Source organism: Diceros bicornis, chromosome 34, assembly GCF_020826845.1.
Source record: "Diceros bicornis minor isolate mBicDic1 chromosome 34, mDicBic1.mat.cur, whole genome shotgun sequence".
Classification (NCBI taxonomy): Eukaryota; Metazoa; Chordata; class Mammalia; order Perissodactyla; family Rhinocerotidae; genus Diceros; species Diceros bicornis.
In genome coordinates, this window is record NC_080773.1 from 21,912,015 (window position 1) to 21,939,353 (window position 27,339).

A 27,339-nucleotide genomic window follows, 5' to 3' on the forward strand; every position below is an offset into this window, starting at 1 on the left:
GCGGCGGGGGAGGAGCTGGGGAGGGGGCTCCCCGGCCGGGGCTGGGGGCTGGGGGCCTCCGAGGGCTCCGGAGCGGCGACGGGCGAGCCATGGCGCTGGGGCTACAGCGCGCAAGGTACTGGGGCTCGGGGGCAGGAAGGATGGGGATCGGGGGCCCTCCTTCCGGGGACCCCTGAGCCGAGTGGGGGACACGCGGGTGCAAGCCACCGCCGCCCCAGGACGCCCGGGTGGAGGCACGGCCCTGCCGCACCCTCCGCCCCAGGGGATCGCAGGGCGGGGGGATTCCCCACGGCCCCGGCTGCCCCGCCCCTCCAGCCAGGAGCTACTTCGGGGGTCGTGACCCCCGATTTCATGTTGCTCCGGGTTCGCTTCCCCTCCTGGTTGGGGGTGAAACTCGGGGTCCCCACGGAATTGGGGGTGGTTGCCTTCGAGCAGTTCCCGGGCTTCTGCGAGGCATTCTCCCTCCACAGATAGACCCTTTGGGCCACCGAAGCCCCAGACTTGAGATTGTTCTTTGCCACCAGACCCCTGGGATCCTAGGGGGTATGAAGTACCCCCAAATTGAGCCTTCCCAGATCTAGAGAGTCCCTTGGAATGGGGAGTCAGCTCCTGAGTTCCAGAGAAGAGAGATCTCCTTTAATTGGACCCTCCCTGACACAGTCGCCCAAACCTTGAGTGCCCTAGAAATAGGCAGAGGGCATCCCCTGTCAGAAGCCCCCTGGGACACTTCCCAGGGGCTTTCTGTATCCTTTTGGAAGGTAGGGTCACCCCCTTAATAACAGGGAAGCAGTCTGACCCACTTCCCAAAGTCTAGCACTTTATCTCACTTCTCCACCCCCACCAGTCCCTGTGACAGTGGGATGGGGGGGGCCCCACCCCAGCCCTATTTGGGGAAGACCCCATGGAGGGGGCTATGTCTGATCCAGTGCAAGCGGTGATGGGAGCACCCCCTGCCACAGTGCCCAGTGGGGTCATCCTGGGCAGAAGGTGGGTTTCTGTGTTCACCTCTCAGCAGGTGCAGATCTGCTGGGGCGGCGGGGAACCTGTGCTCTGCATCCACTGCCAGGGGGTCCTATCTGGCCATGTTTTCATGGGACCCTGGAAAATGTCACAGACCCTTGGTTCCCCCTGTCCAATCTGAGGTGTCCAGGAAGCCTCACCCCCTTCCCTCCTCTCTGGCTTCACAGGTCTGATTGGATCCCTCCACACCCCCATGTTTTTCACCCACCCAAGCCAGCCCCCACCCCCTCCCAATTCTATTCCAGTCTCTGGCTGTGGGCCCACCAGGGAACTCCATCCCACCCCTTCTGGGCCAGCCCCCAGCCCAGCCCAGCCCCTCCCAGCGCCCCCTTCTGGCTGGGTGGGGACCCCTCTTGGCTGAGCTGGGGCGCTCCCCCCTCCCCACCCAAGGCCAGCCCTTTCCTGTGGTGTCATGGAGCCCCGAGCGCCACCCACTCATAACTCGCACCCGATCCCGGCCACACTCCATCCCTTCCTGCGCCCCTAGGATGGCACTTGGGCCAGCAGGGGCCTAGGAGATGGTGAGTGGGTCCCCCACACCTCCTCACCCACTTCGTTCCTTCCAGCTGGGGCTTATTGCCATCCCACCCCAGGCAGGGATGTTCTTGGGAAGTTCCTGATGCGCACACTGCCCCAGGCGCCCCCCCAGGTTAGATAGGACTTTGGGTACAGGCACCCCACTGGATTGCCATGCCCTTGGGAATGAGCAGAGTTGGGGGCAGAGAGACTCCCCCGACCCCCCACCCTAAGTCTCTTATCAAATCCAAAACCTGCCTTTGGCCTCTCAGTGCCAACAGGGGTGCCTGCCCAGATACAGCCTAAGCCCCCCCAAATCTTCAACATTTTTTGCAAGACCCCCAATACCCAGCTGAGTGTCAGAAGAGAGGCCCAGGAGCAGCCCTGAATGTGGGCCAGGGTCTCCCCACTTTCTCCATGCCTTTGTTCACAGGGGGCAAGTTCTTCAGGATGGGGAAGAGTGGGCTTCTCCTTCTCCTGGTTGGGGGGGCACCAGGCCCCAGTCCCCATTCCCAGGCCTCACCCTGGGGCCTCCAAGCCCTGGCCCCACCCCCTGTACTCTGCTGGAACACAGAGGAAGGGTGGCAGGGTTCCAGCCGCACGTCCCAAGCTGGGCAGAGTGCCAGGGGGCTGGACCAGGGCTGGGCATGCGGCCAGCTGGGGAGACTGGCCAGCTAAGGAAACCAGAGGCAGCAGAAGTGGGACAAGGAGAAAGGAGTGAGGCCACTGGACAAAGGAGGGACAAGGCAGGGGCCTCTTGGGTGGGCACCCTGCCAAGGCATGGCATTTAAGAGCACAGGCCCCAAAGTCAGGGTTCAGATCCCAGCTCACCCACTTCGTGGCTGTCTGGCCTTGTGCCAGTGACCTCCTCTCTGAGCCTAGTTTCATATCCCGGAAAATGGGGGTCATACCTCCCCTTCCCTGCACCAGATCAAGCTGAGGAGCAGCGAGGGAACAGATTTTGGGGCATGGCACCCCATAGGTGTGCAATGAGCTGTGTTCAAGTCAGAGTTCTAGGCAGAAGTAGATACACAGTGGGACTGAGACACGTTGAGCATAGTTGGTGGGGGCCTGGGTTACCAGCTGGGTTACTTGGGCCAGAGATGCCCTTGCTCAGAGCCTCGGTTTCTGCCTCTTTGAAAGGGAGACCGCTTCTCCTGGTTCATAGGGTTGTTGAAAGGATTTAATGGGGTCTCCAGATCCATGAGTGTTCAATACACCAAAGCCATCGTTATTATTACGATCACTATTATTTAGTCTTCTTCCCAAAGTGCTTGTGTACAAGTCATGTATGTAATTGCACACACACGCCACACCATGGGGTTACCACCAGAGCCCACGGGTTTCTCCAGTGCCCAAGAAGCTCCTTAATCTTCAAAACAACACTATGAGGTTATATTGTGATGATGCACAGGAAAGCTGTGCAATTTGTCCAGAGTCACACAGCTAATAAGAAATGGAGTCGAGATGGGAACCCTGAACCAGAGGAACTAGCCCCTACTCTGTTTAAAGGGAAAGGCCAGAGACCCAGGTGTCCGTGAGGCAAGCCAGAGGCCCACATTTCCTGTCAGAAGAACATCAGGCTGGGAGCTGGAAGGAGGGTCCCGCTGCAGCCACCAGCTGGCTCCTTCCATGGAGGGAGAAGTCTGCCACAGAGGATTACAGAGGCCAGCTGCCTGGAAGGTGGGGGGACCGGCCCCACCCCCGTTCCTGTTCCCGCTCCCCGTTCCCTCAGTCCGGGCCCCCAGCTCAGGGAGACCCGCCCACCCCCACCCTCTGGGCAGGAAGACAAACAGGGCTGGGACAGGACAGGACGGAATGTCCTCTGGGCAGAGCGGGACTGGAGGCCCCTGCCCCCACCAGCCAGGAGGGAGGAGATGGGGGCGACTGCTGGCTCCCTCCACCGCTCCACCCAGCCTGCCCTCTTCTGTCCCTCCCACCTACTTGCCCTGCGGAGTTGTTTCCCTCTGCAGCCAGACCGTCTCCTTGCCTCTCCCTATCGGGCCTTTGGGTGGGGCTGTAGGTCTCCTGCTTGGGGGCAAGGTTGATGCCAGCCCCTAGAAATGGCCTCTGGTTTTTAGGAAGAGACAGCCTCCCCTCCTAGAGTTCTCCTTCCCTGGGACAGGTTACAAAGAAGGAACTCGAAGAATAAAGGCTTTGGACCCTCAATACCTAGGTTAAAATCCCAGCTCTCCCAGTTACTGGCTTTGTGACTTTTTGGGCAAAGGACTTCACCTTTCAGAGCCTCAGTTTCCCCTTTGTGAAATGGACGTTTAAAGTGCCTCCCGCCTAGGGTCTCCTAGGATTGAATGAGTACACACAGGCAGAGTACCAAGTACAGTGCCAGACACATGAATGCTTAGCAAACATAGCTGCTTATTAATATTTTATCAATATTATAAATATAGATCAGATTATGTATACTATATGTAATATCCTCTATAATTTTTTTTTTCCCAAAAACTATAGAGTTTGGATTCAGACAGACCTGGAGTTTGACTTTTAAGACAGTGGCAGAAATAGGGAAAAGCATTAAAACCTGGAGATACACCCAGGGCCACAGAACAGAGAAAATTGAAGATTTCAGGCAGACCAGGGTTCCAACCCTGGCTTCACTCCTTATGGGCAAACACTGCTCCTCTCTGTGCCTCGGTTTCCTCATCTGTTCCACGGGGATACTGTTATTACTTTCGTTCTAGGGTTGTCTGAGCTCCAAATGGGTTAATGTAAGTTATAGATGTGGCACAGGGACTGACATAATAGTAAAAAGATGGATAAGTGGCAGATATTTCTGACACAATGATACTCATCCTACCCCCCACCCCCACCCCACGTGCAGAATTCGGCCATTTGAAGTGGACTAAAGGGCAGGGTTGAGTAGTTAGCTGTTGGCTAGACAGAATCCTCCGGTCAGTTTGCTATCACCCTGACAGGGCCCCGGTTGGTGGGTCATTGGACTTTGAGATCTGTGCTCCAAGATTCTGAGGACTCAGTTCAGCTGCGCAGGGGAAAGGGCAGGAGAGGGGGTTCTGGGAGCTGTAGGGCACAGGGCCTGGGAGGCTGCAGGCATCTTCTTCATGCTCCCTCCCTTCCTTGGCTCTGGGCCAGCTCGGCCAGCCACCCCCCCCCCACCCCAGCAGGAGGCCTCCCTGGCCCCCAGGCGTCCCAAGCCCGGGGAATAAACAGCAGATAAGTCAGGGAGGGGACACAGCGGCTCTGGGCACGCCTCGGAGAGGAGTGAGGCGCTGGAGGGCAGCATGGGCTGGCGTGGGGACAGATAAAACCCGAAGCTAGGAGCGGCTCCAGAACATAACCCTCCGAGGTCCAGTCCAGAGGGCTCCGGAAACTCGCCCGGGCCACACAGCGAGGCCTGCACAGTCGCGACCCAGCTCTCTGTGAGCCCAGGCCCCATGTGGCAGCGCCCCACGTGCTTGTCCCGTGCACCTCTTTCCCTGCCCGGGGCGCCGCCCGTGAACGCTGCCCATGCCGGCAGGTCGAGCACCGAGCTGCGCAAGGAGAAGTCCCGGGATGCGGCCCGCAGCCGGCGCAGCCAGGAGACCGAGGTGCTGTACCAGCTGGCGCACACGCTGCCCTTCGCGCGCGGGGTGAGCGCCCACCTGGACAAGGCCTCCATCATGCGCCTCACCATCAGCTACCTGCGCATGCACCGCCTCTGCGCCGCAGGTGAGCCCCGCCCCCGGGAAGTCCCTCCTCGGCAAGGCCCCGCCCTCGGAAAGCTACATCCCAGGGAGGCCCCGCCTCCGGGAAGCCTAGTCCCGGCAAGGCCCCGCCTCCTGACGTCTTCCCGCCGGAGCCCCGCCCCCTGGGGTCCGCTTCCCTACCGAGGCCCCTCCCCCTTCTAATTCCGGGCCAGTCGGAGCCCAGTTCCCAGGGAGGTCCCGCCCCCCTTAGAAGTCTATCATTTGTGAGGCCCCGCCTTTTCGAATGCGCCCTTGGGAAGCTCCGCCTCCTTAGGGTTAGGACTCTGAGGAATAGGAGGCGCCTCAACTCTTAGGATTTGGTGCCCTGGGAGACCTTCCTGGCTAGGCCCCGTTCCCTTTTAATGAATACCCCTGGGAGGCTTCGCTGCCCAATTTTTAATTATTTGAGAGCGTCTCTCTTCCCCTCCTCAACCGCCGAGTTCTGTCGCTTGTCCCTTTAGTAGAGATCCCCTAGAACTCCCACCAGTTAGAATTCCACTCTGCAGGAGGCTTTGACACACACACACCTTGGAATCCCAGGACCCTGAAAATATTTTATTATGAGGAAAGTAGAGTCATCTTCTGACTGGCTCTGCCCATTAAACTTCCCTGTCCCATAGAATTTTACTTCTCTGGGATGCTCTGCCCCCTTAGAATTGTGTCACCTGGGAGTCAATACTTCTTTAGAATTCTGCCCATCTGCAAAGTCCTTCCCCAAGAACTCTGAACTCCTGGGAGGCTTGGCTGCCTTAGAATTCTGACTCTGCTGGGCCCTAGCTCCTTAGAATTTTGACCCCTCGGAACTCCGTCCCCTTAGAATTCTGTCCTCTTGAGAGGCGTACCCTTTAGAATTCTATTCCCTTGGGAGACCCCTACCTCCTTAGAATTCTGTCCCTCTGGGAGGCTCTGCTCCCTTAGAATTCCAATCATTATTGGCCCTGCCCTCTTCCTTGGGACTCCAGGCCACTGGGATGTGCCCCGCCTCACCTGGGAGTACCCATAAGTTCCTCTGAGTGAGGGAAGGCACAGGGGGGCTAGCCAGGGCAGGCCCACGGCTGAATAGAGACGCCCCGTCCACCCTGGCCTGGACACCAGGGGAGTGGAACCAGGTGAGAGCAGGGGGAGAAGCGCTGGATGCCTGCTACCTGAAGGCCCTGGAGGGCTTCGTCATGGTGCTAACCGCCGAGGGAGACATGGCTTACCTGTCGGAGAATGTCAGCAAACACTTGGGCCTCAGCCAGGTGAGAGGAGCAGCCTGCTTTGTGCCTGGCTCTGTGCAGGTGGTGCAGGGATGCAGAGGCGACCACCTTAGCCCTGCCTTTACAGGGCTCACAGTACAGAGGGGAGACAGACATGTCACCAGACAGGAAGCCTCAGAACGGTCAGGGCTGGGATGGGGCAGCCTAGGGGGCTGTGCAAACCTGGGGATGGCGGTCACCTGGGCCAGCCTGGGGGAGAGTGGAGAGCTTCCTGGAGGAGAAGACATCTGTTCTGAAACCTGAAGGACTTAGCCAGTAAAAGGATACGGGGAATGGATGGGACCAGTGAAGACTGGGAATGTACATGGCCGAGAGAACAGAATATGCAAAGACCCAGCGGTGAGATAAAACAGAGCATTTGGGGCAAATAAAGATATTTATCCTGGCTAGGTGCAGAGTGCAATGGGAGAAGGTGAGAGAAAAAAGGCTAGAGAGGTCAGCAGGGGCTAGATACTTTAGGGCCAAATTAGAAGGTTTATTGCCAGGGCACTGGGCAGCCATGGGAGGATTTTAAGCAGGGGAGAGATAGAGTCCGATTTACATTTTAGAAAGATCCCTCTGGGTGCTGCACAGAATAGAATTGGAGCGGGTGAGACTAGAGGCTGGGAGATCCCCAAGGATCCCCAAGGCAAGGCCTTGGGTGGGAGAAGAGGGGTAGGAGTAGGGGCCTTGGGGGTGGGAAGACAAGGGACGCTGAGGGAGCAGAACTAGTTTCAGTTAATCCTTACAGCAAGCCCCCTGAGACAGCTACCGTTCTTTTATCTGTTTCCCATAAATGGCCTCCATAGCTGGCATCTGTTCCTTTTTCCTGCCTCGTTACCCGGCTCTTGGTACCAATATCTCTGTTAACTTGAGCTCTTGGGCTCAGAGAGGTGAATGTCTTAAGGCCCAAAAGCTCGGGAGTGGCAGAGCCAGGATTCAAATCCAGCTACAAGCGGAGCCGTCAGAGGAGGGAGAACTCAGCCTCTATTCCAGCATCACCACTGGGCTGTGAGCTCTGTGGGTCCCCTTTCTTCTGTGGCCCCTCCTCCCAGCACCAGCCTCACTTCCTGAATTGAAACAACGGGTTGCTCTTCAGCTTGCCAAACGGGCGGGATTTGAATGGGCGGGGAGGTCTCACCTCAGGGCCTTTGCACGTGCTGTTCCCGCTTTCCAGAACACTCTACCCCAGAGAACCACAAGACCACCTCACTGGCTTTGTTTAGCAATTTGCTTAAATGTCGCCTCCGCAAAGAAACTGTCTGTGACTACTGCCTCTAAGATAGCATTCCATCATTTCATCACCTCACTCTGCTTTCGTTTTCTTCATATTACTTATTATATTGTTTTATATATGTGTGTTGTTTTCTTTTTGTTTTTGTTTGTTTATTGTATATCTTCAGCTAGCCAGTAGGCTCTAAGAGGCAGGGGTTTTGTCTGTGTGGTCACTGCTGTGCCCACACTATCTAGAAGAGGGCCTGCAAATAGTATGCTGAAGAAAGAAAGGAATGAATGAATGAATGAATAGGGAGACTGGTGAAGTAATCTAGGCTCCTGAATTAGGGCAGGGGTGATGAGGATGGGAAGGAGGAAATGGGTCAGAGGCCCAGGTAAGAGTGCTTTTCCTCCCAGACACGCCCTCTGCTTCCCTGCCTTGCAGCTGGAGCTCATCGGACACAGTATCTTTGATTTCATCCATCCCTGTGACCAAGAGGAGCTCCAGGACGCCCTGACCCCCCCCGCAGGGTGAGTTCCCTGGAGGCCTCTGTCCCCAGGTTACAGAAACTGCGGCTTCACCCTTCTCTCAGCATCTCCCCCCCTCGTCTGGAATACTGGACTGAGAAAAATGGGGAGAGGAGGACACGGCCCTGCCCGGGAGTCCCAGGGGGCACAGCCCTGCCCTGGGAGGTCTGAGGAGCAAATCCCACCCCTGGCGGCCCCTCTCTGGTTCCGGGTCTGAGTTTTGGGGATGCAGCTGGGGAGACTTTAGTCCCCAGGGTGCTGGAGAGAACTGGGCTCTGTCCGAAGCCGCCCGGTGACCTGCTCCTCCCACCCCACCCCCGTGGCCCTCCCCAGGCCTGTCCAGAAAGAAGCCAGAGGCCCCCACGGAGCGCCGCTTCTCTCTGCGCATGAAGAGCACCCTCACCAGCCGCGGGCGCACCCTCAACCTCAAGGCGGCCACCTGGAAGGTGGGCAGGGCCTGGCCTGAGGAGGGCGAGGGGCCTGGGGGCCTGCTGGGCTGGGCCTGAGCCCTAGAATTCTCGCAGCGGGTTGGAGTCCAGCGGGTTGGATCCTGTGGGGCTCTCAGCCTGGGTCTAGTGAGTCCTTTGGGTGTCTAGGAGATTGGGGGGGGGATCTGTGGAGTTGGGGGCCTGGGGGTCCTGTATCCTTTCTTAGGCTGGATCTCTGTGGGGCTGGGGGCCCTCAGCCCCCAGCCTGGAGCCTCCATGGGGCTGGAATCTGGGGATCATCAGAACCTCTGTAGGCTGGGTCTGCATGGGGTTGAGGTTTGGGGGTCCTCAGAGCTCTCTGAGCTGGGCCTCTGGAGTCCTCAGGGATTTCTTCTCCTCAGCTCCCCGTGGGGCCGCAGAGACATGCCTCCCAGCCCCGTGGGCGGCCCCAGGCCCAGGTGCAGCACCGCCTTGCTCCGCCCCCACCAGGTGCTGCACTGCTCTGGACACATGCGGGCCTACAAGCCCCCTGCACAGCCTTCCCCAGCTGGCAGCCCCACCTTGGAGCCCCCGCTGCAATGCCTGGTGCTCATCTGTGAAGCCATCCCTCACCCGGGCAGCCTGGAGCCTCCGCTGGGCCGGGGGGCCTTCCTCAGCCGCCACAGCCTGGACATGAAGTTTACCTACTGTGACGAGAGGTGGGCAGGAGCCCAGCTGCCCAGCTGCCCACCGGCCGGCCCCACTCCCCCACATCCTTCCTGCCCGAGTTCGCTCACTCTGTTCCCTCTGCCACCGCCCGAGTTCTCTCTCTGGTCTGTTTCTCTCTCTCTGACTCCATCTCTCTCTGTCTCTGTATGTCTGTCTGTCTCTGAATTTTCTGTGGGTCTTTTTATCTTTGATGGTGTCTCTCTCAGAGTCTTTCTCGTAGTTTCTCTCTCCTGGTCCTTCTGTTGCTTTCCTTAAACAAGTCAATTCCTGTAAAGCAGGGAGTACAGTGTCCAACATGCAGTAGGCCCTCGGTAAACTGTCATTATAGTCATTCTCCCTCCATCCTTCCCTTTCTCTCTCCCTCTCTCCCCTCTGCCCTTCTTTCCCTGCCTTCCTCCCTTCATTTTTCTGTCTTCCCTCCTTCTCTCATCCTGGAGTTGCAGGCGACTCTGGGTTCAGACTGTGTGGGTTTAAATCCTGGCTGTGTAGCCTTGGCCAAATGACTTCACCTCTCTGGGCCACACTCTCCTCATCCGTCCTATGGAATGATAACAGAACCTACTTCAAACGGTCGTTCCGAGCACTCAGTGGGTTGCCTGGTACCAAGCACTAGAGAAATGTGTATTTGTTTAATCATTATCATCATTATTACTTCTTATTTCTTTTCATTCTTCTCTTTCTTTTTGTGACTTTCTCTTCCTCTCTCCTATTTCTTTCATTCTCTCTTTTTCTTTCTTCCCTCCTCCGTTTCCACCCTCTCTCTCCCGTCCTATTAGTTTCCTGTTGCTATGGTAACATATTACCACAAACTTAGTGGCTCAAGACAACACAGATTCACTCTCCCACAGTTCTGGAGGTGAGGAGTCTGAAATGGGTTTTACGGGGCTAAAATCAAGGGCTGTGTTCCTTCTGGAGGCTCCAGGGAAGAATCCGTTTTCTTGCCTTAAAAGCTCCTGGAGACTTCTATGTTCCTCGGCGCGTGGCCCCTTTCTCCATCTTCAAAGCACATCACTCCAGCCTCTGCCTCCATCACCACATCTATTCTCACTCTGATCTTCTGCATCCCTCTTATAAGGACCCCTGCGGTTACATTGGGTCCACTCAGATAATCCAGTGGCCATATTCATAGATTCTGGGAATTAGGACGTGGACATCTTTGGGGACCATTATTCAACCGACCACATTTCTTTTTCTCCGTCTTACTCTCTCCCTGTCTCTGTTGCAACCCTGTCCCTCTCTGTCTTGCTGGCTTCCTCCCTTGTGTCCCCCGCCCCTTCCCACCACCCACCCTCCACCTCAGCCAGTTGAGCTGAGCAGGCCTCACTGCCCCCATCCCAGGATCGCAGAGGTCGCCGGCTACAGCCCCGATGACCTGATTGGCTGTTCCGCCTACGAGTACATCCACGCCCTGGACTCGGACGCAGTGGGTCAGAGCATCCATACCTGTACGTGTTCGGAGTCCGTTTCCCTGGGCCTGGAGCTGGCACTGCATGGCCCCAGACGACACCAGCTCCTTGCTCCCCAGGGAACCTATCCCCGCACACTCTAAACCAGCCCCCAGGTCCCTACACTCCAGGGAGCCTTCCTTCTCCCCACCCCAACACCAGCTCCCTGCTCCCCAAGCCCCAAGGAACCTTCTCTTCCCTGGCCCCTTCATACCCACCTCCTGCCCCCAGATCCTCCTCTCCCCAGTTGCCCCTTCTGTGGCCCTGACCCCTCCATGTCCCCCTCCCCAGTGCTGAGCAAGGGCCAGGCAGTAACAGGGCAGTATCGCTTCCTGGCCCGGAGTGGTGGCTACCTGTGGACCCAGACCCAGGCCACAGTGGTGTCGGGGGGCCGCGGCCCCCAGTCCGAGAGTATCGTCTGCGTCCACTTCCTGATCAGGTAAGTGGGAGGGGCTGGGATGGCTGTGTGCGTGGGTCTGGTCTGCATGTGTGTGGACGGGGGTGTGTGTGTGCGCGCACAAGCCTGCACGTGTATTGTGCACACGTGTGTGAGGGAGCGTGCACGTGTACATGTATGTGGGACGTGTCTGCATGTACACACAAATGTGCGTGGATGTGTATACTGTTAATTGAAATTAAAAGGACTCTGTATTCAACTTAAAATAAGAAACCTAGCAGAATCATGGGAATTTTATTTTTTGCTTTTTAAAAATTGAAGTGTAATTTACATATTGAAGATTCATTCTTTTTGAATGAGTTCTGTGAGTTTTGACAGATGTATGGAATTGTGTAACCACTACCACAATCAAGCTATAGAATAGTTTAATCACCCCCAAAAAATTCTCTCGTGATGGACCCCACCACTAGTCCCTGGAACAACTAACCTGTTCTCTGACCTTAGAGTTTTGCCTTTCCCAGAATGTCATGTCCGTGGAATCCTATAGTGTGTAGCCTTTTGAGTCTGGCTTCTTTCGCTTAGCGTAATATTTAAAATTTATCTATGTTGTGATGTGTATCAATGGTTCCTTTTTAATGCTGAGTGGTGTTCTGTGGTATGAATATGAATGGACCACAGTTTGTTTATCCGTTCACCAGTTGGAGGACTGGTGAGTTGGGCTGTTTCCTATTTTGGGTGATTACGGAAAAAGCTACTGTAAACATTCTCCTACAGGATTTTGTGAGATCATATGTTTTCACTTCTCTTGGGTAAACACCTAGGAGTGGAGTGGATGGGTCGTATGGTCAGTGTATATTTAACTTCCTAAGAAACTGCCAAACTGTTTTCCAAAGCGACTGTACCATTTCAAGTTCCCATCAGCAATGTATGAGGGTTCCAGTTCCTCTGCATCCTTGCCAGCATTTTGTATTGTCTGTTTTGTCTTGTTTAGTTTTAATTCTAACTGTTCTAATGGATGTGTAGTGGTAAATCATAGGCTTCTCCCTCCCCATCGTGCATTTTAGAAGTTTTTCACCATGACAACATTGTGAGGAGAGCAGCAAATTGTCACATAAGACAGAGAGAATTACGGCTTTTCTTTGAAGATTATCTTCCAGGACATGGCATCAATTTCTAAAGCTTGAGGGGTTTTCCCAGGTCTTTTTGATCAAGGACAGATTCTATTAGAAAACAGAGGTCGGTAACAGGAATATTTGTATGAGTCTTTACATTGCACAGGAAAACAAAACTGGTCATCTTTGGAAAGTTCTCATTTTAATGCCTTTTCAAATCAGACTCTTTGAATAACTTGTAGACATGGAGAGAGGTCTCTCCATTGTTACTGCAAAGGAGAGGGGACCTGCCCCCATCACTTTTGGAAACTCCTTTTATTCATTATGACTTGCTTTTTTTGTGGTCCAGCCCTGGGATTTCAATCTTTTGCACTCTAAGCAAAGAGCAGGCCTGGAGAGTTCAGTTTTGCTGGCAGAACATGGGTGAGGAATGAATAGTTTACTTAGTAACAGTGAAATGAGGAACATATGGTGTGAATCATCGTTCGCGCTGGGTACATATTGTGTAGTGTGCAGCTGTGTGGTGATTCGTGTGTGCTCAGGTGCTTACACTTTGTAGCATGAAAACCCCGCTCCTTCCACACCTGAGCCTCCCTCAGTGCAGTGAGCGATTGCTTCACAAAAATAAAACTCACTTATGCGGGGCACTGCTGAATCTCCAGTGCCTAGAACTGCCTAGCACCCAGGAGCTGCTCAATAAACTGTAATAACAAATACTTGCACAGAGCTCACCTTGTGCTGGGCACAGTTCTACCCACTTTACATATATTAACTCCTTTAAGCCTCATAACAACCTGAGGAGGAGGTACTATTATTATTCCCTCTTGACAGAGGAGGAAAATGAGGCCCAGAGAGGTTCAGCCACATGTTCAAGGTCACACAGCTTATAAGTGGCAGAGCTGGGATTCGAACCCAGGCCACTGGCTGCAGAGCCCTTGCTCTTAACCACTAAGCAGTACTGGTCTTCTAGGAAGTGTTTGTGGAATGAACGAGTGAGTGGACTCCGTGTGGCATGTATGCATGTGCTAGCATGAGTGGATGGAGTACGTGCCCCTATCTGTCCGTGTATACACTTGGGCATATATGAGTGTTCCTGTTTGTGCCTGTGTGTACCGCGTGTGTGTACGTGTGTGACTGTGTGTGCTTGTGTTTTTCAAAGGGGATGGGGTGGCTTTGGTCCAACCTAAATTGGGATGTTTCCAGCCCAGAAGGGGTTTGGTGAGGGTGGGAAAGGGTCATAGCTTCTCAAAGAGCTGGCGGAAGGACCACCCACATTCCATCCTGAAGAGAGTCATGCAAATGAGGGCTGGTCCTGAGCCCCAGACCAATTCTCCAAGAGCCAGTTTGCCCAGTGATCATTTGGGTTGTCTCCGCAGCTAGAGACTGGGGAGAGGGGAGGCTCAGGGGACAGAAGAAGGATGTATTTATAAATCTCTTCCCTTGAATATGAAAAATGTCTGTGAATAGAATCTTCATAAATAAAATCTTATTCATTAAAATATATCCCTATGAATTCTTCATATTTGGTAACATAAGAATGTTAAATATATATTCTTCATCAATACATTTATAAGAATTTGTTTCTAAGTAAATATTTATAAAGCAAATATTTAATTCTTACCCCTTTCACTCTCCCCCTCTCTCTGCCCCGTGGTTCCCCCCGCCCCCAGTCTCCTCCCTCTACCCGGATTTGCTAAATGCCAACTCTTTTTTTCTCTTTCCTTCCAAAGAAAGATCTTGAAAACACACTTAACTTTCTTTAAAATGCTGTTATAATAAAAAGCATTCAATAAATATTAAATCCTTAATAGAAACAAGTAAATGTGGCAAATTATTTTCAGCACAATGCCCTCCAGCCCTGGTTGAGATTGCCTCCAAAGACAGGGCATCATCTGAGGGAGCTGCCTGGGCTGGGGCCAAGGACCTTCCCTGACTCCTACTCCCCTTTCTGCCCTGTACCCCAGCCGGGTGGAAGAGACCGAAGTGGTGCTGTCCCTGGAGCAAACGGAGCGACACTCTCGCAGACCCATTCAGCGGGGTATCCCCTCTCAGGACGGCCCTAATCCTGGGGACAGCCTTGGTATGGGGCAGGGCTGGGGCTGGGAGGGGTTGTGTCTCTAGGACACTTGGGAGAAAGCTCAAGTGCCTTACTGTGGCTCATCAGGCAGGACGTGACTCCCGCCTCCCTCCCCTTCTTACTCTCCGAACCACACCAGCTTCCTTAGTGCTCCTGGAACATGCCAGACTCTTTCATGCCTCAGGGCCTTTGCACATGCAGTTTCCTCTGCCTAGAATGCTCTTCTCTCTTCCCTCTTCTCCTATGTCCCTGGGATGGTTGTTTCAGTCTTGTCGCTCTCTGCTCTGAATCCTGCTATGGCTCCCCATTGCCCTCCCCCTTCAGCTTGTTCCCTGCTCCCACCTCACTGCTCTGGCTTCCAGCAACCTTGACCCTCCCCAGTCTGGCTCCTTTCTACCTCTTCCTTGTCCCCCATTGGACAAGCTTCCCTCCCTGTTTGTTCTTGAAGGCCTCACCTTCTCCAAGCTGTTGCTGGCAGCCCATGCTCCTGGGAGTGGTGTGGGGGTCACTGGTATCCTTTCCTTTTCTGGCTCAGAACTGACTTGGGGCCACGTCTTGACCTCCAGGGACCTTAGAACCTCCTTGAGGGCCTTGGGCCAGTCTTTTCTCATAACATGCCAGCCCCCCAGAGCCGAACGGCCGAATGCTGTTCTGTGCCACTGGAGAATTGAGCCAGTCATGTGCCCTGGTCCAGCCATGTTGATTTTAAGTATTAAAACATTTCCCCACCACTGGGCAATTGCTTCTGTCCTGAGCCCACTGTGTGCCCTTCACCCCACGGTGGCCCCTCCCCTAGGACCCCCAGGGCCTCGCCACCATCTGGCAACTGAAGGGTTAGCACCTGGCCCAGCAGGGCTTCTCCAGGACCCAGCTCCCCAGCACTGTGACAGTGACCCCCCTGATTGGTTGTTGACGATGTCAACTATGCTGTCTCTGGTTGGTGTGGAGGGCTCCGCCCCTCAGCCCTGCCTGACCATCCTGTGTGTCCTCCCCATCTCTATGTGTCCTACAGACGCATCTGGCCCCCGGATCCTGGCCTTCCTGCACCCCCCTACCCTGAGCGAGGCCACCCTGGCCGCTGACCCCCGTCGTTTCTGTAGCCCTGACCTCCGTCGCCTCCTGGCACCTATCCTGGACGGGACTTCAGTAGCTGCCACCCCCAGCGCACCCCCAGCCGCACAGCGCCCCCAAAGTCCTCTTCCAGTAAGCAGTCCCTCCCTCTTGGGCCCTCAGGACCCAGGCTGCTTTGGCCGTTGGCTTGAACCTTGCTGTGCTCTGGGCCTCAGTTTCTCCATCTGTGTAGTGGGAAGGTTGAGATGAGATGAGATCTGGGGTTCCTTTAAGACCTAGAGTCTAGATTCTTCAACTGTTATCTGGACCAAAACTTGGGACTGGCACGGGTGACCCCCTCCTTGCTTGTGACCAAGCATCCAGGATCTCTGAACTTGGACCTCAAAGAGTCAAGAATATCTAATGTCTTAAATTACAGAAACCTGGGTTCAAATCCTAAGTCTGTCACTCACCAGTTGTGTTACCCTGGGCACTAGGGCCTCAGTTTCTTTACCTGTAAAATTAGGATAATAACAAGTAGCCACCTCATTGGTTATTGTGAGGATTCAATGAGATCGTTAATGAGCAGCACTTAGGAGGGGCCTGGTCCCTGGCTCAGTAGACCTTAGTGGTTACTATTTATTCTGACCTTTGACTCAGGGGTCCATATTATCTGGTGTTGACCTTCCTCATTCCCGCCCTATGCCCCCCCAAAATATCTTCTCTCCACCAGAGAAATAGACTGTGACCTTTGACCTCAGCCTTTTCCCCTGGGACAGCTGGAGTCTGCATCATTGTCTTCCAGACTCCAAGACCTTTAACCCCAGAGGACCTAAATAGCTTGGCCTCAGACTTTGGTCTTTCAAAGCTTTGATGCTGGCCCTATCGATCTGTCCCCAGGCACTCTGACTTTTGAACACCTGGGTTCAGAACTTATTTGCGTTTGCTATTTGACCCCCTCGGTGTCCCAGCTCTCTGACATTTGACCCTTGCTTCTATCTCTGAGCTCAGATGTCCAGACTGTCTTACTGTTGACATCTCCTGGGCTCTAGATTTCCTTAAGTCTCTACTCTCTCTCCCCACAGGCTGATCTCCCAGATGAACTACTTGTGGACGTGGAGAATGCACACAAAGTCTTTGCCTCTGGGAAAGACCTTGAGGCAGTGGAGACCGATCTAGATATAGCTCAGGTAAGGCCCAGTGTGGAAGAACAGTCTTCACCTCTGTGCTCTGGGGGCTGACATATCTGAGCTTCAGAGAGGGGTGGTGTGATGGTTAAGGGGATGAGTGGATGGATGGATAGATGGCCTACTGTATTCATTAGGTGGATGATGATGAATAAATGGATAGGTGATGTTTAGACAGATATTTGGATGGATGGGTGGGTGGGTGGGTGGGTGGGTGGATGGATGGATGGATGGATGGACGGACCATTGTACTCATTAGGTGGATGATGGTGGATAGATGGATAGGTGATGTTTAGACAGATATTTTGAGGGATGGATGGATGGATGATGGATATTTGGATAAGTAGTTGGATAGATAGACCGTTGGTTCATTGGATGAATGATAGATGGATGGATAATATTTTGATGATTGATTGAGTGGTCAGATAAATGACAGTGGCCTGATGTATTAGTTATCTATTGGTGTGTAACAAATTACCCCAAAACTCAGCACCTTAAAACAACTAACATTTATTATGTCACACGGTTTCTGAGAATCAGGAATCTGGGAGTAGCTTAGCTGGATGGGTTTTGCTCAGAGCCTCTCATGAGGTTGAAGTCAACCTCTCAGTCAGGGCTACAGTCACCTGGGCCTAGAGGATCCACTGCCAAATTCACACACATGGTTGTTGGCAGACCTCAGTTCCTCACCACATTGGTCTCCACATAGGCTGCCTAAGTGTCCTCACAACACAGCAGCTGGCTTTAGACCATACTTTCGTGGAATGCCCTTCTTTACACAGAAACCATGTCTTAATTTTAGCATCATTTGCCTTCTGGGGAGTTCCTTGAGTCAACCAAACCCAAGGTGAAGGGCACAGTCCTCCAGACTGCCAAGTCTGCCCAAGACTTCTGACATCAGCCGCAGTTTTGGAGACCCCAGGGCCTCCTTCACTTCAGACCAGCTGCCAACAAATTCAGAGTTTTCCATGGACTCCCTCAGGTTCAATAGTTCGCTAGAACTAGTCACAGAACTTAGGAAAGCACCAGACTTATGCTTACAGTTTTATTATAGCAAAAGGATATTATGGCCAAAGGAAGAGAGGCATAGGGTGGAATCTGGGACTGGGAGAGTCACAAATGCAAAGCTTCCATGTCCCCAGATATGTGTCTACCAGCACTGATGTGTGACAACACGCGTGGGGAGTATTGCCACGCCAGGAAGCTCACCCAAGCTTTGGTGTCCAGAGTTTTTATTGAGGTTTCATTATGTAGGCTTGATTGCTTGAGTTATTGCCCATGTAGTTGAACTTGATCTCCATCTCCCCCAACACACACACTTTCCTTGGAGGTCAGCTGATTTCACACAGCCTGAAGCTCCGACCCTCTAATCACATGGTTGGCCTTTCTGGCATGGCCAGCCTCCATCCTGAGTCATCTTGTTAGCATAAACTCTCAGGTGTGGTCCAAGGGGCCCACCATGGGTAGCAAAGACGCACCAGTCTCTCAGGAAATTCCAAGGGTTTGGAGGTTACCTCCCAGGAGCCAGAACAAAGGCCGAACCTCTTTTTGGTGTAAAGTTAATGCTTTGGGACACAAGGAGGTTGAGAATTTTCAACACCTTCAAGTCCCAGATCCTTCATGTTTCACATTCATTCCTTTACTTTCTCTCTCCTCTTGCCTTTTACTCCACATAGGGATAAAAAAAATCAAGCATCCCTTTCAACACTCTGCCTGGAAATCTCCTTAGCTAGATCACCCAGCTCACTAGTTACATTTTCTACTTTCCAGAAAACTGCAGGTGACAGTGTTGCTAAACTTTCAGCCACTACACAACAAAACTCCCCTTTCCTCTGGTTTCTAATAACATGTTCCTCACTTCCCTTTAAGCCCTCGCTGGCAGGCTCATGGCTCAGATTTTGACTGATAGTTTGTTCAAGGCAATCTAGGCTTTATCTAGCAGGCTCTTCAAAGTTCTTCGAGCCCCTGCCCACTACCCAGTGCCAAAGCCACTCCCATATTTTAGGTATCTGTTATGGCGGCACCCCATTCTCCGTATCAAAATCTTATTTGTTATCTATTTCTGGATAACAAACTACCCTAAAACTTAGCAGATTACCACAATTTTGTATTATTCGCATAATTTCTGAGGGTCAGGGGTCTGGGAGCCACTTAGCTTGGTGGCTTTTGCTTAAGGTCTCTCATGAGGTTGCAGTCAAGATGTCATCCAGGGTTGCAGTCTTCTGAAGGCTTGACTGGGACCAAGGATCCACTTCCAAGATGACTTACTTGGCTGTTGGCGAGAGATCTCAATTGCTTGCCATGTGCACCTCTCCTCATGGCTTCCCCCAAAGCAAGTGATCCAAGAGAGAGGGGGCACCAAAATGGAAGCCACAGCATCTTTTATAACCTGATGTTGGAAGTCACGCACCATCATGTCCTCAATGTCTTACGGTTTCCAAGTTCAACCCTAGTCACTGTAGTAGGGGACTACACTAGGGCGTGAACACCAAGAGGTGAGGATCCTTGGGGGCCATCTTGGCAACTGGCTACCACAGAGTCCTTATACCCATTTTACAGATGGGAAAACTGAAGCTCAGACCCTTGACCCCAGGCACACAACTCAGAAGTGGTGGAGCTGGGACTCCAGCCCAGGCCCACCTGAGGCCAAGGCTCAGCCTTTTAACTCCCTCCTGCCCTCTGCAGGACGTCGATGCTCTGGATTTGGAGATGCTGGCCCCCTACATCTCCATGGATGATGACTTCCAGCTCAACTCCAGCGAGCAGCTACCCAGGGCCTACCACAGACCAGCAGGGGCTGTCCCCCGGCCCCGCGCTCGGAGCTTCCACGGCCTGTCGCCCCCAACCCCTGAGCCCTCCCTGCTGCCCCGCTGGGGGAGTGACCCCCGGCTAAGCTGCTCTAGCCCTTCCAGAGGGGACCCCTCTGCATCCTCCCCCATGGCTGGGGCTCGGAAGAGGTGAGCCACAGTAGAGGGGGATATAAAGGGAGTGGAGAGAAAGTCCCTGACTCCTGTCTTGCTCCTGCCTCCTATTTAAGCCTCATCCCTCATCATTCCTCCTACCCTGACCTCTGCACCACCCAGGCCCACAGCATCCCCAGCGCATCCCATGTTTGTTCCAATCTCTACGTCTTTGCCTAGGCTGTGCCCTCCTTCTCGAGTGCCCTCCACTATTCTCATTGTTTATCCAAATCCCACCAGTCAACCAGGCCCTCTCCTTGGGAACATACTTAAATCTAGCCAGTATAAGAGGATGTTGCCATAGTGTCAGAGAAACTGTTTAGAACTAAGTTTCCTAACACCTTTGAGAATCTGTTGAAAGCTATGGACTCTTTCCCAAGAAAATTTACACACACACACAGACACACAATTTTGCATATCATTTCATCATTTCAGAGCGTCCGTGTCCCCCCTCCAAAGACGTTAGATTATTAATACTCAAGTTTCTGCTCTCCGCGTCGCAGGCATGTGCCCAGTTAGTCTCCAGAGTGGGCTCTTTACTGTCCTTTTGAGTCTTTTATGGATATATCTCGGTATTTCCCAAGGCTCCCAGGTTGGCGCTAGATATACAGTGGGTGCCTCATAAAGACTTATTAAATGAGGGACAGAGGAAGTTAATGAATATAGTGGGTAGGTAGGTAGATGGATGATGGATGGGTGGGTAGTGGATGGATAGATTGGTGGACAAATGGAAGGATAGATGAATGGAGGTTGTATGAGTGAGCAGGTGGTGGATCATTGGATAGATGAATCAGAAGATAGATTAGTTGGTAGATGGGTGGGTGGGTGGGTGGATGGATGGATGGATGGACGGACGGACGGATGGGCGGGTGGTTGGATTGGTGGATGGCTGGATGTATGGATGAATGGTTGGATTAGAAGATGAATTGGTGGAAGGAAGGGAGGGAGGCAGGAAGGAAGGATGGTAAGATGGATTGGTGGGTGGGTGGGTGGGTGGATGGATGGGTGGATGGATGGATTGGTGGGTGTGAGTAAAGGAATAAATAGGTGCTTGGGGGAGTGAATGAATGCTCATCACTTCTGACACTGGTGCCCACACCTGCCCAGGTTTGCTGTGTTTTGAGATTCTTGCCTGTCTTCCCGCAGGGCCCTGGCCCAGAGCTCAGAGGACGAGGACGAGGGGGTGGAGCTGCTGGGACTGAGACCCCCCAAACGATCCCCCAGCCCAGAACCCGAAAACTTCCTGCTGCCTCCCCTCAGCCTGGTATGTATGGGGACTTGTGGGATTCTCTGGCCCTCAGAACCTAGTGGGCTTAAACCTACTGTTTTATAGATGGGAAAACAAGAGGGGGCAGGGGCTGGCTGAAGGTCAAATGGACGGTCAGTAGTCCTGCTGGGCCTAGGACCTTGATCTGCTGGTTCAGGTAATGGGTATGCAATGGCTTTGCAAATATATGTAAGTTGGTGGTAAGTACCAGGAAGAAAAATTAAGCAGTGTAAGGGGAGAAACGACAAGGGTTAGCATCTGTAGGGATCTTCTCTGCTCCCATGGGGCTCCCCCCCAAACCTAGAACAGGTCTTGGCCTTGGACTATTAGTGTAGCAGACATCATTATTAGACGTTATTAGAGTACAGACATCAGAGTCAGAATGACTTGGGTTCAAGTCCCAGGACTGCTGCCTAGTACCTGTGAGACCTTGGGCAGGAGACATCACCACTCTGAGCCTCAGTTTCCTCATCTGGAAAGTGGGGATAGTTACATTTCACAGGACGGCCACAAGATCCAACGAAATCAGGCCCTTAGCTGATCCTCTGCGGGCAGGTGATAGATGCTGGAATAAAAACAAACCAAACCAGAGCAGCATCTCTGGTTCCTCACTCTGAACAGGGCTGTTTGAACACGAGGGGTGTTGTTGATAATGTCAACAGCTTGTATTTATTGAGTGTCTACCACATGTCAGATACTGCTGCACCAAGTGCCTTGTATGATTAAATTATTTAATCCCCACAACCACTCTTGAAATATTATTATTATTATATACATTGACACATGAGAGGTTAAGCAACTGTATCAATTGGAGTCTGGGCAGGAAACAGATAGCATGCTCAAATGGGGTGATGAGAATTTTTTTTTTTTTTTTTTTTTGCTGAGGAAGATTGGCCCTGAGCTAACATCAGTGCCCATCTTCCTCCACTTTATATGGGACGCTGCCACGGCATGGCTTGACAAGCGGTGCATCAGTGTGCACCCAGGATCCAAACCTGCGAACCCCGGGCCGCCAAAGCGGAGCATGTGCACTTAACTGCTTGCACCACCAGGCCAGCTCAAGGAGAATTTAATAACGGACTGTTGGCTAATGTGTGGGCAGCATGTAGGAATCAACAAGAGCTGGTGCAGCGCCCTGGGGCTTGCAACATGGGGAGCGGGCACCCTCCCTGGGCTGAAGGCACAGGGCAGGGGTAGATACTGGATCCTGGACAGAGTAGGGTCCACCTTTTAAGAGCTGAAGCCTTCCATGGAGGGGCACACCCAACCCACGACAACCCAGCAGGGAAGCAGCTAGAAGATCCGATGCCCCTCCTCTTCCTTCTCCTGCCAGCTGGTATCTCCCATTACGTGAACCCAACAGGAACACACAGAGCAAGGCTGTGCATTGATGGAGTGCACACACCCAGGTCAGCCTGCCAGGGCACAGAAGAAGGGGAGAATGAGGTTCTGGAGGGACACACAGAGGAGGTCTGGGACAGTGATTTGCCCAAAGTCACATGGCTGATAAGCCACTGCTGAAGCCCACAGTGTCCTTAACCACTGCACCATCCTGCCTCCTCGGATATTGATGATGATGATGATGGTGATGGTGATGATGGTGGTGGCAGCTTTGTTTCTGTCCTGCAGAGTTTCCTTCTGACAGGAGGACCAGCCCCAGGGAGCCAGCAGGATCCCAGCACCCATCTCCTAGAACTGAATGAGCCCCTGGGTGAGTAGCATCCTGGGTATACAGAGGTTCTGGGTTCCTTTCACCCCTGAGAGGTGCCTTGGATGGTTGAGAGAGGAGTGCAGTGATCCTGAAGGTGGCGGGGGGTTGTCAGTGCACAGATGTGACCTTGGTGGAAACAGGCCTCCCTTCTTCTCCCCTCTCAGGGGAACTGTCGGGGAAAAGAGAGGCTCTAAGGGAGGCAGGGGCTAGCCAAAGCTGCCCCTTGGGGCGGAAGCCTAGCCTAGGTCTCCTGAAGCCTGCATCTGATTACACTCTGGAGCCTGAACCAATTGGGGTAGAGTCCCACCGTGGTCATTCCCAGCTGTGTGGCTTTGGGAGATACTTTCTGCTCCGGAGCCTCAGTTTTCCCCCTCTGTCGACTGGGGCCTGTTATAATAGTTCTTACCTTAAGGAGATGTTTTGAGGACTCATGGAGATGCTGCACAGGAAGAGCTTAGCACAAGACCTGTTTTGTAGTAAATGCTCCATCACTGTCGGTCCTGTGGCGATGTTGGTTCCACAGCCCCTCTGCAGGGTGCGAGGCAAGCTGCTGTGCTCGTTTGCATTGTTATTTTATCATTTCCAGCACAACTGTCCATAGCCATAGCTCCCCTTGAAACCTCCAGGCAACAACCAGAGGGATCTTTCCAAAGCTCAAATTTGACCCTGGCGTTCCTCTGCTCAGAACTGTTCCATGGCTCCCTAGTGCCCTTCAGAGAAAGATCAAGTTCCTCACCTTAGACTCAAGCCTCTGCAGGGCCTGACCGCTGCCTCATCTCAGACCACACTGCTTCACATCCTCCGTTCCAGCCACAGTCACTGTCTTTTTGATTCATTCTTTCCTTCATAGACGTAACGAATATTTACTGAACACGCAGTAAGTGCCAGGCACTGACCTGGGAGCTGGAGACACCACTGTGAACTAAATACATGGAAATCCCTGCCCTCATGGAGCTGACATTCTAGTGAGGAAGACAGGCCGGAACAAAGAAACAAACACAATAAAGAGTGCCAGAGATGAAAATCAGTGCTACTGGGAAGAAAATGCACGCAAAGGAAAAAGGAGTTCTGGGATGGGGGATTTCAGTTTTAAATAGTATGATCAGGGGTGGTTTCATTGAAAAGGTGACATTTGAGCAAAGACCGGAAGGAGGTGAGGGAGTGAGTCATGACGGTTTCTGGGGGAAGAGCATTCCAGGCAGACGGAACAGCAAATGTGGATGTCCTGAGGTGGGAAGGTATCTGTCTTATTTGGGGAAACACAAGGCCAGTATGGCTGAAGCAGCGAGAAGAGGGGAGAGAGGTGAGGGGCAGACTGCACAGGGCCTCTGTAGGGCATTGTGGTGACTTTGAGTTCATCTTGCTTGAGGAAGCTGCCTCAGGACCTTTGCATGTGCTGATCCCTCTGCCTGGAATGCTTTTCCCTCTCCTTTACCTAATTACTGCATCCTTTAGATCTCAGATCAAATATTACTCCTTCCACGAAGCCCTCCCTAACTTCCTAAGCTCATGGCTCATAACACTCATCACACTCCATATTTATATAGGTGTTTGTGTCACTGGATCAAGACAGATATCGGCTGTCTTCTCCCTGCGGGTGTGAGCCCTGTGAGGGCAGGGGCCAGGCCTGTCTTGGTCATGGCTGTCCTCTACTGTGAGGCTGGGCAGCAGCTGGGCACAAAGCAGGCCCCTCAGTACATATCTGTAAATGAGGAGCTAATATTTATCTAGCACTTCCTCTGGGCCAGGCTTTGTGTTAAATCTGTTATGGACGTGACCTCATTGATCCCCTCACTGGAATGTCAGCCCTACAGGGGCAGGGAGCTTCATCTGTCCTGTTCACTGCCGTGTCCCCCGTGCCTGGCACACAGTAGGTGCTCAATAAATATTTTTTGAATGAGTGAATTCTCATAAATGAGGCAGGTGTAAGTATCCCTATTTTTCGGGTAACACCAGCTCACGTACTGAGCACTCACCAGGGCTAGTTATTGTTCAAAGCACTTGACATGGATTCCCTCACTGACTCCACGTAACAGCCCTGGGGGGGAGGTACTGGTATTAGCCCATTTTACAGATGAGGGGACCGAGGCACAGAGAGGTAAAGTCACCCGCCCCAGGTCACACAGCAAGTAAACAGCAGAGCCTGGATTAAAACTCGGGCAGCATCTGGATTCTTAACTCTTGCCTTAAACACCCTGGACACCTGAGATTCAGAGACTCGCCCAGGATTTCACTGCTATTTGAGTCCAGGCCTGCCTGCCTCACCACCCATGCTTTTAACTGTCAGGAAGGGAAGACAGGTTGGGGTGATGATTCTTCACTGGTTTACCTTCCATCTTCCCCCACAGGCCTGGGCCCCTCTCTGCTCTCTCCCTACCAGGATGAGGACACCGCCCAGCCCAGGAGCCACTTCCAGCCAGCGGCAGGCCTGGCCCAGGCCGACTGAGCCAGCCCCTCTTCCCATCTCCCTTCTCCTCCCCAGAAAGGACCTTCAACCACACTCCAAGCCGGCAGCCAACGCACAGGATGGGGGCTCCAGGAGAGGGGTTCCCTCTCTGCTCTCAGTGGCCCTCGCCCGCCTCGGGCCTACCTCAGCCCCCACCCCTCTGCCCCCCCGTCTGGGGGCTCTTTGGGGTGGTCTCAGCTCAGTGACCTCTGGGAGGGGGCCCCTGGCCCCCTCCTCCTCCTCTCAGGACTTCCCTTGGGGGTCTCCATGCTGGTTACCTCATCCCTTTCTCTAACTCTCTTGGCTTTATTTTGGATAATTAGGGGTGGGGGAGGTTGGGGTTCAGATCTGTGTTTCTGGGCTCTGGGGAGTATTGATAACCATAATCACATTTCTTTCCATCCATCTTTCTTTTATTATTATTTTTATTTTTGTTGTGTTCATGATATGTTTTTAATTGCTATGAATTGCCTGGGGTCCATAAGAATGTGGTGCTCTGATCTTCCCCCCCTCCAGGTGTCAATGGAGGGGGGGCGCCTCTGGGCCAGTGACTTCTGATTGAGCCCTTAGCCTCCCAAGCGGCCACTCAGCTCTGCCCACCCCCTCCACTCTGGTCTTCTGCTTCCCATAGCCTCACCTGGACACTGACTTCATTGGTGGTCTTCCTATGCCAGGTGTAGCCTTCAACTTCCTCTGTTTCCAGACCACACAACCTCTAACCTTCTCTGGTTCTAGACTACACAACTTCCGACCTCCTCTGGTTCTAGAGAACACTGCTTCAGATCTGCTCTGGTTCTAGACTGTGTAATCCCCAGTCTTCCCTGGTTCTGGATCTCACAACTTCCAACATTCTCTGGTTCTAGACTGCACAACCTCCAATGTGGTCTGGCTTAGACCTTGCATCCTCCAAACCCCCAATGCCAGATCTTGCAATCTTCAGCTATTTCTTGTTCTAGACCTCTCAACCTCCAACTCTGTCTATTTCCATACTGCTCAGTCTCCAAATTTGTCTGGTTCTAGGCCTCACAACTTCCAACTCCCTCAGGCTCCAGAGCCTACAAACACCAGAGTCCTCTGGTTCTAGAACTTACTCTCTGGAACATCCCATCAAAAAGAAGTAAAATGAGTTTTATGTCTTGATCTGATAACCAGTATTTCTAGAACCAGACACCATGCTCCAGTTCTCTTCTGCTCTAGACCTCATTACCTCTACCATCCACTGGTTCTAGACTACACAGCCTTTAGACCTTGCAATTTCCAGGACCCTCTGATTCCAGATCTGATGTTCTCCTTTTTCTCTGGTTATAGAACATGGCCTAAAATGTCTTCTGATTCCAGAGCCCTCTGATTCCAGATCTGATGTCCTCCTTTTTCTCTGGTTACAGAACATGGCCTAAAATGTCTTCTGATTCCAGACCATCCTATAAATCTCCTTGGTTTCAGACCTCACAATCTCCAATTCCCCCTCACTCCAGATCTTGACTCCAAACTACCCTGGGTCTAGAACTCAGCCTTCAAACATCTTCTGATGATAGACTTTGCCTTATAAATTTCTCTGGTTCTAGACCTTACAACTCCCAACTCTTGATTCTAGATCTTATGACTCCAAAATCCCTCTGGTTCTAGAACTCAGTCTTCAGATTTTTTCGAATTCTAGTCATTACTCTATAAATTCCTCTGGTTCTAGGCCTCAGCCTCTAACTGCCTCTAACTGCCTCTGATTTCAGATCCAAATTCTTTTGGTTCTAGAACGCAGCCTCCACATGCTTCCAATTCTAGAATCTGGACCTCACCCTGTAGATTCCTCTGGTTCTGAATCTTATGACCTCTGACTCCCTGATTCCAGACCCCTCCCTCCTAACTCTATTCTGGGCTTCCCACTCACCCTTTCCCAATTCCTACTCTCTATCTTAAGTCTTCCCATTCTAGAACCCTACCCTCCAGGTCCGTCTGCTAAAGGACTTCGTGCTCAAGCCTCTCCATTCTCAATCTCATATCCCTAACATTTCTCTATCCTAGGACCCCCCTCCCCTCCCCACCTCAGCCCTCCAGATCTGCACTTACCTTTACTTTACCCCAGGTATCTGGGGGACCTCGGGCTCCCTCACAATCCAAGAGACTTCCTCGGCCGCACAGGGACACGCACAGCCCTATATGCACATCACAGGGTGGGAGAGAGGCCAGGACTCCTTACCTGGAGTACTCCACCACCACCTATGTGTCCCCCTTACCCCCAACCCCCTTTCTACGATGGTGCTACTCTTGGTCTCCCACAGGAAAAGGCCTCCCTCTCTCAGCCCGATTTACCCCCGTTTTGGAAGGCTGTTCTCACT

At 52.8% G+C, this 27,339-nt stretch overlaps 1 protein-coding gene and 1 long non-coding RNA gene across 4 annotated transcripts; one reads left to right on the plus strand and one right to left on the minus strand.

Moving 5' to 3' along the window:
• Positions 1-73: 73 nt before the first annotated feature.
• Positions 74-25,083, plus strand: HIF3A (hypoxia inducible factor 3 subunit alpha). Of its 2 annotated transcripts, XM_058529670.1 has the most exons (15): positions 74-115; positions 5,030-5,220; positions 6,333-6,478; positions 8,136-8,209; positions 8,541-8,664; positions 9,136-9,344; positions 10,693-10,799; positions 11,091-11,238; positions 14,273-14,388; positions 15,398-15,588; positions 16,521-16,625; positions 19,308-19,579; positions 20,729-20,846; positions 22,479-22,560; positions 24,909-25,083. In XM_058529670.1, the coding sequence occupies exons 1-15, from the start codon at positions 90-92 to the stop codon at positions 25,004-25,006; spliced, it is 2,007 nt and encodes a 668-aa protein (XP_058385653.1). In that variant the 5' UTR covers positions 74-89; the 3' UTR covers positions 25,007-25,083. The 2 variants fall into 2 exon arrangements, with proteins under 2 accessions (XP_058385653.1, XP_058385652.1); XM_058529669.1 differs by lacking the exon at positions 74-115 and having other exon boundaries at positions 4,767-5,220.
• Positions 21,337-27,203, minus strand: LOC131397051 (uncharacterized). 2 transcript variants are annotated; one of them, XR_009216717.1, is made up of 4 exons: positions 27,071-27,203; positions 23,297-23,475; positions 22,967-23,088; positions 21,337-22,729 (listed from the first exon to the last, which is right to left on the minus strand). It is a non-coding gene; the product is annotated as an uncharacterized LOC131397051 (long non-coding RNA). The 2 variants fall into 2 exon arrangements; XR_009216716.1 differs by lacking the exon at positions 22,967-23,088.
• Between the last annotated feature and the right edge of the window lie 136 nt (positions 27,204-27,339).